The sequence below is a fragment of the Larimichthys crocea genome, chromosome I (genome assembly GCF_000972845.2).
Source record: "Larimichthys crocea isolate SSNF chromosome I, L_crocea_2.0, whole genome shotgun sequence".
NCBI lineage: Eukaryota > Metazoa > Chordata > Actinopteri > Sciaenidae > Larimichthys > Larimichthys crocea.
This window is the reverse complement of record NC_040011.1, coordinates 27,810,273-27,824,911: the sequence shown is the minus strand read 5'-3', so window position 1 is coordinate 27,824,911 and position 14,639 is coordinate 27,810,273. Positions and strand designations below refer to the sequence as shown.

General features: G+C 38.6%; 2 protein-coding genes across 3 annotated transcripts; both read right to left on the bottom strand.

Moving 5' to 3' along the window:
* Positions 1-947: 947 nt before the first annotated feature.
* Positions 948-7,254, bottom strand: chic1 (cysteine-rich hydrophobic domain 1). 2 transcript variants are annotated; one of them, XR_002041520.2, is made up of 7 exons: positions 7,041-7,254; positions 4,986-5,040; positions 3,823-3,978; positions 3,380-3,436; positions 3,008-3,152; positions 2,856-2,915; positions 2,330-2,382 (listed from the first exon to the last, which is right to left on the bottom strand). XR_002041520.2 is itself a non-coding variant. In XM_019253477.2 (6 exons), exons 1-6 carry the CDS (start codon positions 7,184-7,186, stop codon positions 2,332-2,334), a joined length of 525 nt encoding a protein of 174 aa, XP_019109022.1. In that variant the 5' UTR covers positions 7,187-7,253; the 3' UTR covers positions 948-2,331. The 2 variants fall into 2 exon arrangements, 1 of the variants encoding a protein (XP_019109022.1); XM_019253477.2 differs by lacking the exon at positions 3,008-3,152 and having other exon boundaries at positions 948-2,382; positions 7,041-7,253.
* A 768-nt stretch (positions 7,255-8,022) lies between these two features.
* LOC109136865 (homeobox protein CDX-1) lies at positions 8,023-11,795 on the bottom strand. Its single transcript, XM_019253516.2, has 3 exons — positions 11,054-11,795; positions 9,551-9,696; positions 8,023-8,749 (listed from the first exon to the last, which is right to left on the bottom strand). The coding sequence occupies exons 1-3, from the start codon at positions 11,487-11,489 to the stop codon at positions 8,516-8,518; spliced, it is 816 nt and encodes a 271-aa protein (XP_019109061.1). The 5' UTR covers positions 11,490-11,795; the 3' UTR covers positions 8,023-8,515.
* Between the last annotated feature and the right edge of the window lie 2,844 nt (positions 11,796-14,639).

The following is a 14,639-nucleotide window of genomic DNA, read 5'->3' as shown; positions in this document are numbered from 1 at the left end:
ACCCTGAGCACGTCTCAACAGCCACATAAAAGAAATTCACCAGTGTGTGAGAGGCCTTCAGTTTGTCTTACTACATCATATTCCTTTGTTTTGTTTGTAAGGTACATGCAATAAGAGTTAAAAGTGCAATATTTCCTTCTGAAATGTAGTGGAGTATAAGTAATAAGCACCATGAATTGGAAATACTAAAGTACCCTCAGATTGTACTTAAGTAATAAATGTACTTTTGATCACTGTGAAACATCATCCAACTTCCCCTGCTAACTGCTTGACAAGTGACAGAACACAATGTGTGATTTAGTTCTGTTCACATCAAATGTTTTTACCCTAACTGAAACTAATATTTCACACAAGTTAAAATTAAATTTTGCAAGTCATCTGACTTTGTGTTTCTCAAATAATTATTCATTTTTAGATGACAGCTAAATAAGTTAAATCAATAAACTGCTTAGCTAAATCTTGTACTTTTTACATGCTGTTGTACCACCAATAATTCCAAAATTAACTAAAAGTGGTGGAGGCAGCGACGTGGTGCAGTAAAAGGTTGCTGAAACCTTCTGTCCAAACAGGGACAGACTGTGAATGTGGAAACAAAAAAACAAAGGACCATAAAACTAACCACACTGAAGTGAAGCAAACCACTCACCAGAGTATTCGGGGGTTGTGGTTGAGATACAGCAGAAACACAGTCTAGTATCCTCTGACCGGTGGTCCACGACGTTAGAAAGTAGCAGGCAGGAGTTTTATAAATGTGTTGACTAATTGCAGACTGTCTTGTTAAAGTTAACGATTCAACACCTTGTTAAACATGACAAATAGCTACTTTTCTGCAGTGGGGCTGCAGGCTTTGGTTAAAGTGCACGAGGAGAATAATGATGTGTTTTTACTCACAGTGTGACAGTAAATAACATGAAACAAAAAAAAAAGAAAGCAGCAGCAAAGAAAAATCAAAATCAACAATTTATTTTCTCTCTCCATTGGGATTAGGTCATCATGACAAACATTTACAAGAATTGTAACAGGGACAATACTGGGAGGAAGATTTAAAATCTCCTTTGTACAAGAGAAGAGATTTCAGCCTGTACTTCTCTGTGGTTCACCGACTAATCCAGAGGCACTCTAATACAACGCAATGCAGCATTCTTGTGATTACGCTTCAGGAAAATAATACTACCAATGCACAGAATGGCCGAAACAAAAGAACCATCTGCTCAATACGCCATGTACTGTAGATGTATGCGCTTCCTAACACACGTGGAGGACACACACAGCACAGGGAAAAGTACAAAACTACAAAAAAAATAATAATGATGATAATGCCAAGTTTGGACAAGATGATAGCAAAGGAATTAGTGTAAGAGCAGAGTTCAAATATTCTTTCATTTGCACATCAGAGATGCAAACATCTCTGGTTTTAATGGATGACGACTCGTTGAATCATCTTGATTGGCAAAACAATGCACTGCTTTTGTTACGGGACGAAGCTTTATCGTCTGAAATCCTGACTTTTCTACCAGGCTCAAGTGCAATAATCAGTCCTAACTCTGGCATCATGTATATTATAACTATATGGCTTACAAGGTAAACAGGTCCATATAAACTAGAAAGGTACATAGACATCTTTAATTAATCAAATCTATAGTACAGCAATATATTGGCAAAAAAACTAAAGAGCTAAGTAACGTAATGTAAACAATGGTATACCACTGTACAGCTTATCCTAACATGGTATTTACAGGTCAAGTTATTTTACTAGTTAGCTCCCATGTACAGAGGGTCAAATGTAAAGAAAAAACACAAGGTGATGACGTACACTGTACGTTAGGCAATTTCAACCATCCCATCTGCAAAGAACTGGATTCAAAGACAGGAAACTCAACAGACAGCATTTAAATCTAAAGACTGTTGAATTACCCAGTGCCTTCCTCCTCCTTAGTTGTTTTTTTTTTAATCATACATAAGGCAAGGATATTTCAGGAAGGTGGAGGCATCACATTCTTTGCAAGAGATTACTGATATCATAGATGGGATACAGGTTGACGGTTCTTTGGGGTAAATGCACTTTTCGAGAGTTTCACTTGTTTGCCACATGTAACAAAAACACATCCGAGTGCAACAAAGGGGGACATGTCTAGTTCTGTCGGGGAAAATGTGCAAAATCTGCTCTAAAGCAAAGTGACAGTGTTGCAAATTCTAATGTACAAGGTACTGGGAGATGTACAGGGTCGTCACGAGAGACACCAGTGCAGACCCTTGTTCCAACATACTGTTATATACAAGGCACTAAGGATAAGATTCAAGGGCCACACATCCAGTCTTTTAACAGCTTCCTCAGTCCGGTCGGAATATAGGATATTTGGGTAAGAATTCTATAAGAATCACCTACAGAGAGACAAAGACAAGAGTAATTCATATTTAGGACAACTGCAACAAGCTATAAACAATCATGGAAGTTGACACAGACAAAAGACTAAATACATTTTTGAAGGAATTATCTCATCTGGCAAGTTTCAAAAATAAAAAAATTTCAATATTTTACCGACAGTGGCTCTTATTTGTCATCTGCTTACAATATATAATATGTGCTTTTAGTATTTATTTTTAGTTATTCTTATTTTTTTTATGGCTAGCTTCCCAAATGTGAGGATTTGTTGTTGTTCTAAAATAAATATTTGACTTTTTGGACAAACAAAACAAGACTTTACAACACATTACCTTGAACTCTGGGTCTGATATTTTATAGACACCACAATCATTAAAAAAAAAAAAAAAAAAATCTGGTGATTAATCGCTAATGAAAAAAATCACAAAGTTTATAAAGTTATGTAAGAAACCAATAATGACAGCCCACTTACGTATTCCATCATATTACTGCTTTCACATTTTCTTTTACTGAGTTTCCAGTGCAGCCCCAGCTGATGAGAGAAGAAAAGACAGACACAATGAAGGAAAATCTCTCTCACTCTCACACAGAAACAAAGACACGCGCGCACACACACACACGCACAAAGAAAAATCTGTCTGAGATCTCTCCTTCAGTGTCGGGGGAATTTGGGAGCAGGGCTGTCTGGTCTCGCCGGGGTCAAACTGTGGCCAGACACCCTGAAGAGCTTCCTTTATGCCTTTGCACAGCTACTAGCTGTAATTTGTTGCTGCGAGACAAAACAAAATTAACACGGCATTTTACTGCTGACCTCACGGTCCTCTCAGACCCTGTGCACCAGACCTGACTCAAAACAACTTTGAGGGGTTAAAACTAACAGATTAGCAGATTAATGGTCATTATCTATCACGATGATACTCAACTTCCACTGCACACTGACACGGACAATTAAGCGCTTACGCACAGGTGTTATAAGGTGCAATTTGTCTTTCTTACCTTGTGGTATAACCGGTTATTTTCCCACTCTAACAACTTATGAATAGACCGTCTTGTCTGTTGGAATAGAAAACAAACGCATGTACATTAATGCGAGCAGCAAAACTCTCATTACTCAATTTAACACTTTTAACAGGTAACAGTAAAGAGTCCGTGTTAGGTTTATGGACTGAACTCCCAATTTACCAGCTAGTAATTTCCACTTTGCTGTCATTAATTCTGAGTGCTACCACCACCTTTAAATGACACACCCTTGAGCTGCACAGGAGAGGAGCTGTGTAGCGCAATGCGTCATTTCTACACAGAGCCACTAATTGAACAGAAGTTGTTATTACCCTCTACACTTAGGCCAATGCAGCTGAATTGCAGCCCCTGAGTAATCAGCACTGATGTAAGGGAGAGTTAAACTGTCCAACTCTTGTCACAGGAGGTCTGGGACTTACTCTCTTGTTGAGGCAGATAACAGGCCATAGACTGCAGCCTACGGTACAGCAACAACATAAGCAGCCGCAAAGAAGCCACTTCACATTCACAGGCAAGTTCTTCTTCAAACAAGCATTCACCCGGCTGATGCTGGTTTTGAATTCCTCTGGTGCTACCTAGAAAAACAAAAAAGGGAAAAGAATGGATGCGCGTGTATCAAAATAAACAGTTTCTACAGCGCTCATGCAGTCGGGGGAAATTAACATAAAGAGAAAGAGCAAAAGGGAGAGAGACAATTCAAGTGTTTCTAGGTGGTGCTGACATGAAAGATTCCTAATTGCTCAAAAGAAAACCTGTGCACAGAGATCAAAGAGCTTTAGAAAACCAACAGGTAGATATTTGCAGATGTTGTCCAGAGATGAGATGAGATCTCTAAATACTATCCCCCTGACTTGCTAACCAAGCTCTAGACTGTTCAAGGCAAGGAGGGACTCAAAGGAGAGATAAGCTCAGTGCCTGTGGCTGCGCTGGCCAAACAACTTGAATGGATGCTCATTCCTCGCCGAGTCTGTACGCCATAAAACAGGGGTCGTAATCTTTTATGACAGGATGCAAAGGTCTCTTTGCAAACAGCCAAAGACCTTAGAATAAAGCCCAGCAGGGCCTGATCTGCACCCTTCAATCATCATAATTGTGACCTCATCCATCACATGTCACCCTGGGTCACAATACTGAAGATACTTTTTATTGCCCCACACTTCCCTCGGCCTGCTCTTACCCCTACAGCCTTTTTGTGTTTCTGCGTCCGACCCAGGAAGCTTTCCTTTCTTGTCTGCGGCAAAGTCTTCATTTCATTATTTTATCACCTGGAGCTGGACCCTCAAAAACACTGGGGTCCCTGCCAACTGAGTCCCATAGACGGTTTACTCATTTACAGAGCTGGACAGCAGCACATTCAGGCTCTTTTCTATGCACTGTGGTGCGTTAGTTAAAATGCATCTCCATCAGATCAAAACCACTTGGAGAGGTTTGAATGGGTCGGTCTGGGGAAGTTGGAGCTGTTAAAGGCCCAAAAGAACAATAGAATCACTGTGGCTTTAATTGCTTAATTCTTCCTACTTGGAGTTGAACAGAGAGCAAACCTGCAAGACTGAAGTGCAAAAAGACTAAGAAGCAACTGTACCTTTCCCGTGAGAACAGAGGGAAATTCTGTGTCAAATCTGTTGCTCAGTCCAAACCTGAAAAAACAACAACAAACACAATGTGAACATGGATTCACCTTAAACTACAAACAAAATCTTACTATAGACACAACGAGAACAAAAGTAATCCAGTTTTTTATGATTATGTGATGAGACAGAACATGCTCGGAAACAAATGATTTCTTCTGCACAGTTTTTTTTTTTTGTTATAGAGAACTATAGCATATTTATTTCAATTGTAGTCCATGATGTAAATAATGCAGGAATCCAGGGGACCATGTGACATCATATCACAAACTAATACAATAATACTTCTATATAATCAATGTGAAAAATCCCCCCCCAAAAAATAAAAACTGTACTAATAAATGATGATCAGGATGATAAGTTTATGCTTACAAGCTTCCCATAAGCCTTTAGTACTTTATTTATTTTATATTATACATGGAAATGTGTGATCACACCCTGTAATTAATTATTAAATAATTCAGCTATCATCCTCGCATATAAAAAAAAACATCCACTTCACAGATGGTGTGCTGCATGTTATCTCTACAGTATATACATGTGTGTACATGCAGAACCGTGCTAACGTATGTGAGATGTATGAACAATTATCTCAGTTACCTGCTTAACTAAAATCTAGTCATCGGTTATTCATGCATACTGTTATTAGGAATAACACAACACACTTATTTTGTGGAGGTGAATGCTGTTTTTGTCATGGCTGTATAACACATCAAGTGAGTACTGGTCATCTGAAGTCCATGAACAAAGTGTATGATGAGAAGTGTTACATCCAAGTCTGTCACACTCCGTCTGTTGTTTCTTATCAAATTGTTTACGTAGCCCTTGTTGTATGTTGTGTTGTATGTTGTGTTGTGTGTGCACATTAATGTAGTCCTGATGTTGTATGTTTCATGTAGCAGCACGGTCCTTGTTTCAGTGTGTACTGTGTATATGGCTGAAATGACAATAATAAAACCGCTTTACTTGACTTGTGCCTGGAATATGTTTAGTTACGGACATCAGACAGATCAAAAACAGATTTTAACAAAAACATATTAATCTCCCATAGATGTTATTTTGATATCGCTGGTTCACAGCTTTCCTGTTTATTTGTATTTGGTTTGTGACTCTTTGTATTTGTCTCTATTATGTTATGTTTTTGTGACTTATTATTTCACTAAATAATGTAATTTTTTGTCTTTATTGATAATGTTTGATTTTAAATTGTTGTTTTATTATTATTGTTGTTTTTTGGATGGACTCCAGGAAGACTAGCAAGCACTTCTATGGACATCCTAATAAAGAATAAAAGATCTCCACGCAGAGTGAAGAAAGAAAAGACACAATGTTGATCTGTCTGCTGATAATTAGATAATTAACATGTATCATAAAGCTGATCATGTCTCCTGGAGAGATCAACATCAACACTACACATGTGAACGGTTCTGATACCCTCACACTAAGCAGGCAGAGACGACGTGTACCAGTCATATTCATGTGATGGTGAGACGAAAATGACGTCATGATAAGTACACATTTATTGTGACGTCATGGCCAGGGCTCCTCTCTCTCGTCATAGCTAACATGTAAACAACGATGAAACCTGGTTTCACGCGTTGGTTAAAGCTGTGACATTGTGCTGACTCCGTGGATCACTCTGTGAAGCACACAGCCACACAGGTGACGGCGTGTCGGTCTGCTCGGTGACAACGTTACTTTGACTTCCAGCTAACGGAATTCACACCCAGCGTAACTAAACTCACCGAACAAAACGAGACAACGGTAGCTAAGGCCACCACATTCGCGGTTGCCATGGAGACACGAGACCTGTTAACGCTAGTTTCTGTGGTAACCGCGTTCCAACCGCCGCCCTCACCGACCGCTCGGCTAAACTGAGAGAGTTGTTTGTGTTTGGCGTTAGCCTGCTAGCGGGCTAGCGTCCGCTAAACAGGCTAAAAGGCTGAAGACCACCAAAAAAAACAACAACAACAACCCGAATAAAGACAGACAAACACGGCTCTGCTTACACTGTGATGTGCCCGGCCCCTCGCATAACCACGGGCTCCGGGCAGTATCTGGGCAAGTGTTCTTCGCTCACTACGTGCTCATCCTCTTCGTCTTCCAACTCATAAATGGTATCAAAGTCCGCCATGTTGGGTAGTAAGACGCTCATGACGTCTCCTGCGGGGCTGCGCACGGGGACGTACGAGCGGGCACGCGCAGCTGGAGTTTGTGGAGAGCGACCATCGTCACCACCATCAATACATGACACATTATATAACACACACACACACACACGAACACACACACACACACACACACACACACACACACACACACACTGTGTTTGATATTATAAGTTTACAATTAATTAATTAACTTAATGTCCAAAGTCAGTCCTCCCCTCTGAAACAGCCAGTTTAGCCACATGACAATTAACATGTCACCTCACATAATTGAACCTGTTAAAAATGCTTTGAACCGGCCTCACTTCTACTGACCCGAAACATGCGAGAGTCAAGTGTGTAGACTAAAATGTTTTACAGCGTGGCTCAGTAGATGAGTGCAAAATCAAGGTGCACCTCATGAACAGCCGAAAATGACAATTTAAAGCGTTAAATAGGGCAGAGAACACGAACACCACAGCATTTAATTACTATGTCCACTTGTGGACACTTGCTTAAAAGTCTTAAGTTTAAAAGTCACATTTACTGAGGTAATTTTACAGATGTCTGTCTGATTAAGATGTTCATGTTCAGAGGTAGATGCATTGAATTGATTTATTACTATGTCCAAACATGTTAGTTTTTTTTTGTTGTTTTGTACCTGACTTAATGTGTCCAAACCTATCAGCTAAGACAAGTAGAAAATATAGATTGTAGGATATGCACAGGTATATATCTGTACAGGTGAATAAAATCATTTCAGATACAACACTTGATAACACTTGTTCAGTTATTCAAACTTCCAAACAAACAGAAATAAGAGAGATGACAGGTGTATTACTGCAAAAAAACCTAATTTTATTTACATTTTGAACGTTGCCATAAAACGACCCGTATCATTAAAGTTGTGCTGAGAAAACGTGTTTAGATGATTTGTCAAGTCAAATAAGCATGTGGCAGGAGCCACATACACAAAGCCAGTTTGAATCTTCATTAAAATGTCCCTGAATTCTCGTTTTATTCACATACACACATCATCATGACATACAAAAAAAAGGATATTTATATCTTGTTAACTCACAAACAATTTAAAGCTTTTAAGTTTGAAACACGTCGATTTTTTCGTTTTTTTCTTTTAAATCCCCACGTTTTTATTAGAACTATTCTATAAAAAGCAATATTTCAAGAGCCTCCAGCATTTCGTTGCTATAAATCACATCTTTATCCACAGCTTTGTGCTTCAGGACGAGAGTTCAGATCCTCTGGCTGCCTATCAAGTGTCCTGTCAGCGTGTCGGAGTGCTCAGTTATGTTAGTTGGTCCAGAGGGTGAACTGCTTTACTGAGTCACAGTCACTTGCTGTATATTCCTGATAGATGGCAAGGTGTTCATTCCCTGAGGAGGGTACAGGGAGCCGTGGATGTCTGTGGGACTGAGAGAGCCCGGCACGGGCAGAGGGCTCACTGAACCCGGGTCACTGTGCACAGAACCCCCGCTGCCGTCAGATTGACCCAGCTTCTTCTTGATCAGTTTCCTCTCTTTGGCTCTGCGGTTCTGAAACCAGATTTTCACCTGAAAAAGTACAAAGGAAATGACATTATTATTATTATTTTTTTTTTATTATTTTTTTAATGTAAGGGCTACCTGCGTTCATATCCACGCGCTTCTATGACCTTCAATGAAATACAATAGAGTAAAACAGAATAAAAAGATAGAAAATACGCGTAAAGTAATGAAAAATTAAAATATGCTATATATTTTTAAGATGCAAGCTACATTCTTTAATTTCGACTATTATAATTAAAATTAAAATATATAGAAAGACAGAAAATATAGCATATTAATAAATAATAATGACAAACACAGTACATATATTTTTTGAGTGTGAGCAACCTCGTTTATATTCATGTCATGTCTTACTAGAATAAAATGTCTATTCACATATCGATGAGATGATTACAATAATAAATAACAAAAAATAATAAGCCTAGTATAATAAACACATTTACATAATTTGTTGTTATTAGTACTGGCTTTTCAGGTTTATAGAAAATATAAAAACCTGTGTGAACACCATGAATATCTAATAACACATAATAACTAGTGAATTAAAATAAATAAAGACAACATATCAGGGTTTTGTGAATCTTTAAATATATCCCAATGTGTTTCTGTCTCAGGGAGCTATCATAATATTTTATAATATATAATAATATTGACATTTTGTAAGTTACAAGTGTGAAAACAGGCCTACAGTTCTATGTGGTGTCCAAAGACATATGCTTGTTATAATAATCTATTTCTACATGATTTATTGCATCTTTCTGAATAAATATAAACCAGGCAGGAGGATTTAAATTAATAGAGACATACCTGTCTTTCCGACAGACCGAGGTTGACAGCCAGTTCAGATTTCCTCCTGATGGTGATGTATCTGTTGAAGTGAAACTCTTTTTCCAGCTCCAGCCTCTGATGGTCTGTGTAAACTACCCTGTACTTCTCCTTCGTCCTTGTTTTACCTGTGAAGGCGACAAAAAAAAAAAAAAACACATCGTTAAGATTTTTGTTTTGTTTTTTTTAGGTGGTTAAACTGGAAGATTTACGCAGAGCAGGCTTGCATGCCAGGACCGGCCTATCTGCACATAGCATCTTTATTAACAGCGTCTTAAATCCACATCGCTTTGCTCTGGTCTACACATACGCAAATTGAGCTTGTTTTTATCTTGCTTTGATGACAACAGTGGCACGGTGAATTTCAAACAGCTTACAATCAGATTCTCTTCTGACAAGTTAGAAAGAAAGAAACGACACAAGAGATAAGAAGAAAAACATGTGTAGAGACTGTAACGCGCCTTGAAACACCTCCACACGGCCTGAGAGCTCATTTGAAATGGTTGGATCCTGATACAGGAGTTCATGTAAACTTTTAATACAAGTGAGTTTGAAAACAAATGACCGATGATGTTAATCTGATCAAAAATCATTTAAAAAATGTGATAAAATGTGAGCTAAATGTATTTAACGAATGCAGGTTATGAAATAAGTGACATAACTTTTAAAATATTGGATTTCAAAGTGTACTTTACAGGCCTACAGTATGTACTCCATGTTTGAGACAGTAGCTGTGAAAAACTTCACTCTTTCCGGCAATATAACTCTTGGAGAGGAAGGGAAGGTTGGTGCATATCAAAGTAAAGAGGTGTTGAAAGCAAAGACCACCGCCTGGATATGACGGATAACACTCAAAACACCAAACAATGTGACAGGGAAGTCGACCTCACATCTCCAGGAATAATGACATTAACATCACAACTGGGCCTGGCGCCGATTCCTCACACCTTTTTTTTTTTTTATTTCCACCACAGCAGACTGAGCTGTTGGCCTTCAGTCAATTTTCCCATCGAAATTATGAGATATGGAAATGAGTTATGAGGACTTTTCACTTGTGCCAGTCTGACTCAGTTCGTTTCTATAATTTCACATGGGGCAGTTTCAATTATAACCTTTAAATTTGGCCATTCCGTTCACATTTTGCACTGTTATTAGCCGAAATGTGAGCAACACCCATGAAGACATGAAGTGTCAAAATACTCGAGTTTCACTCTGTTCTTTCAGTTTCTGGTGATATATTATACTTTTTCTACGGCATTTTGTCTGGTAATACGTTTAGCCTTTAACCTTTTTTAATTAAACGAATTCGACGGGATATTTTATATTAAATGACATAGATTGCCAGAAAACGTGTGCGTAAAAGTCTGTGCAACTCACAGAAACTCGAACTGTCGTGTGCAGAAAAAAAATGTGTTGCAAGAAAATGCAACGGAACGGAATAACACAATTTCAGCACAGTCACAGTGTTTAAGAAGATGAACTCACCTGTAGAAGATGATTGCGCAGTTTTACTCATCCACTGGAATGAATTGCGTCTTTCTCTATCAGGAGAAAGTTGTGCAACAGTAACGTTCTCCGGTGGCGGCTGTAACACCGCAGATCCTGGAGGATGCATATGACTGTACTCAGATGAGCAGTAAGGAACCTGTCCAGGAGAGGAGTTGTTCATGGGTGTAGGAATAGTATTAGGTGGTCCCAAACTATAAGCACCCCAGTCCTCTCGTGGAGCGCCATATGAAGGTCCCCAACTCCCCGCAGACTGTGCGTGCGTATCCATGTTTGGCACATGATGGTATCCAGTAAAGTCTGGGTACTGTGGTGTAGAAACAAAGTTCTGTGGCGGCAGATTGATGCTTGATCTTCTTACTGGCCCTTGGTGATACATACCGCTTTCTTTATCCAGAAGGTATCCCACATACATGATTTGTACAAAAAAACAATTAAATATAATAAAAGAACAGCAAAGGGGTAATGTGGCCGGTTTAAGGCGACATTTTTGCCCTGAAACTGTTAAAAACAATCCTTATGCTGTTTATGTAGTCCAAATGGGTTCCCAGTGTGAAATACGACGTAGTTCCAGTCTGTCTCCAGTCTCACATGATGTGACTCTGCTGACAAGATGGTAAAGGTATACTAAGGCCCGCCTGACGTCAGCCAACTCCTCAACTCTTGGAGATTTGCATTCAAATGAGAGATGACCGGTGCTGCCGGCCCAGCTGTCCCCTTGCGCCTGTCCTGAAGCGCGTCATCACCTGACAGTGGGCCTATCCTGTACACGAGTTCTTGTCACCATGAATAAATTAACACCACAACCTATCAGCTGCACGACCCGGCAATAAACCGAGGATACACGTCCACTAATGCATCAAGGAAAAAAAATGCCTGTGCGTAATTACGCGCAGATGTATTTTATTTTCGTTAGAAACATCCACTGTTTAGTTGCAATTAATTGAGCTAGAGTCTTCTGCGTTATAACAGAGCTTCATATTTTACGCACAGTTTTATCTTATCCAAACTAAACCCAGAACCACCCTACACATGTTTTTTTGTTTAAAAACGTGTCATGGTGGGAATTGAGCAGTTTCCAACCACACTTCACGCGTAAATCTCGTTTTATTTGTTAAGATATTCACTTGCAAACGAGGTGCAAAGTATGAGAGACTTTTTTTTCTCTTGAAGCAAGCCGGACCTTTCGTATTCTGTGTTCACACCTCAAGGTCGCACTTCACAGCTAATTCCGGTTACAAGGAAACTCCAACAACCCCCTCTGTGACAAACAGCGGCTCTCGACACATCAGTGACGGCTGCCCCCTGAAATTACAGTGAATTTATTTTTTTTCTTCTGTGGTCATCTCATGAGCCTGCTCCAAAATGTGAGATTAAAAAACTCACTTGGATGCAGTTAATTCAGTCACACAAAGTTTCTATAATGCTACGTTATCTGCTGCAAACTGATGCGGCGAGTTAATGTTAACAATAAATCTGAAAATGCCATGTCATGACATGTTAACAATTATTTTACAATGTACTTTTTCCTACCAAGATCTCAATTTCAGGCCCCAAACTGAGCAGTACTCCTGTGCATCTGTACCGATCAGTTAACGTTCATTTCGAGGAGCACACACACTCTTCTAACTCTCATATTTTGTCTTTTCTTGTTTTTTATTTTCAGATTAATTAGGCAGGTGTCTCAAGGCCTATTTATCAGAGCTGACTAATTGGCTTGTCTAAAAGTCCAGCTCAAAGTCATAAATGTTGATGGGTGTCTCTGAAGCATCTGTTTATTGACCACAAAATATTTATGAGACAGCCCACAGCCAGTCACCTCTCTGATTCCAGCATAATTCAGCTCCCTGACTTTTTGGTGGCTTCAACTTTAACACTGTAGTGTCACAATCACTGCTATGAAACAAGTTTTAATGTCTTTCTTTTAAAGGCAGTCTACATATTTATATGACTTAAACAGTTTTTTTTCTCAGTGTGATGTGCAAAGAAAGTGATCATAACGATTCAGGTCACATCAGACTTTATGGATGAATTATTGAATCACTTCGTGCATAAATATTTCCTGATTTTGAGACTACACCCAGCAGTTAAACATTCATGACTTTTCCCAGTCTGTTGTCATCACTTCAGACTGGGTTACATCAGTACTGTATTCACACTGAGGCTCTGCGTGTAGACTCACTGCTGCCTTCTTGTGGATTACTACAAAACTACAGATGCTGTAATTAAACTGCTGATTGACCTCCAGTGCTTGAAAGTAACAAAATATCTTTACTCAAGTATTGTACTTAAATACACCTTTGAGGTCATTTTACTCCTCCTGTGCAAATATATTCATTTATTTATTTACACTGCACAATCATAAGTTGTATCCTGGAAAAACTTTACCGTCTTTTCATGACAACACTTCATGTTATATACACATACATATGTGCATCTTAGTGTAATGCTACCTAACATGTGTTTATACAGAACAATTATTTCTGTGAAATGATCCAATATGCATACTTAAAATGTGTGCATGTTTATAACTATTTTTGTTATTTGTTTTTTTTCTATATGAGTAGATATTTTTTCCATTTTATTTTTATTCATGAGTTTAGACTATTTCAGATTCTATTTCAGTACATTTTGTGTTCTATTTTTAGTATATTGAATTGTATCTATATATAGTATTTGATCTATTATCTATATTCTATCTATTTTTGTCTATTTTTATGGTTTTGTATTTTTATATTCATTTCGACCTTTTTTATGGTATTGTATTGTACTTCTTTAGCTTTTCCTTTAATGCTGAGCTGACCGGTTCCTCTTGTCCAACACATTTCATTATATCATTGACCCTGTGTTAACCTGCATATGGTAGATAAACCTGAAACTAGAAATTAGAAAACGTTAGCATTTTCTTATCCATCTTGTGTTCTGTGAGCTGCTGTAACAAGTCAATTTCCCCGGTGTGGGATCATTAAAATCTGTCTTTACTTGAGTATTTCCATTTTCTTCTGAGGGGGACAGCATTACAATCTTTAAGTAGTCAAGCTTATTTCCACCTTTACCAGCTGCATCATTAAAGGGACGTACACATTAATACACCAGCAACTTTATAATAGTTCATTGAGAAATAGACCATTCGACATATGAGTACTTTTGGTATTTAGTAGTCTAATCTATAGTGTCCTTTCTACTCTGCACCATTATATTGTGAAATGTAGGACTTTTATCCATAACAAAGTATTTGTACACAGTAGTACCACAAGAGGGCAGCCTCCACCAACAAAGCACATATACCATGACGTTGTACACCAGTCAGAGTATTACTAGATGCATGAATCAGGCTCTGAATGACAAGAAGTTATTGTGACAGTAAGTCTAAAGCTCAGTCCAGGTTCGAATCTGACCTGTGGCTCTTTTTTCCCGCATGTCATTCCCCATCTCTCTTTCTCTCTCTCCCCGCATTCCTGTCACTCTTCAGCTGTCTATCAAAATAAAGCTTGAAAATGCCAAAAAAAATAAATAAATCTTAAAAAAAGAAGAAGTTTACAACCTGCTCTTCACTGATTTTACT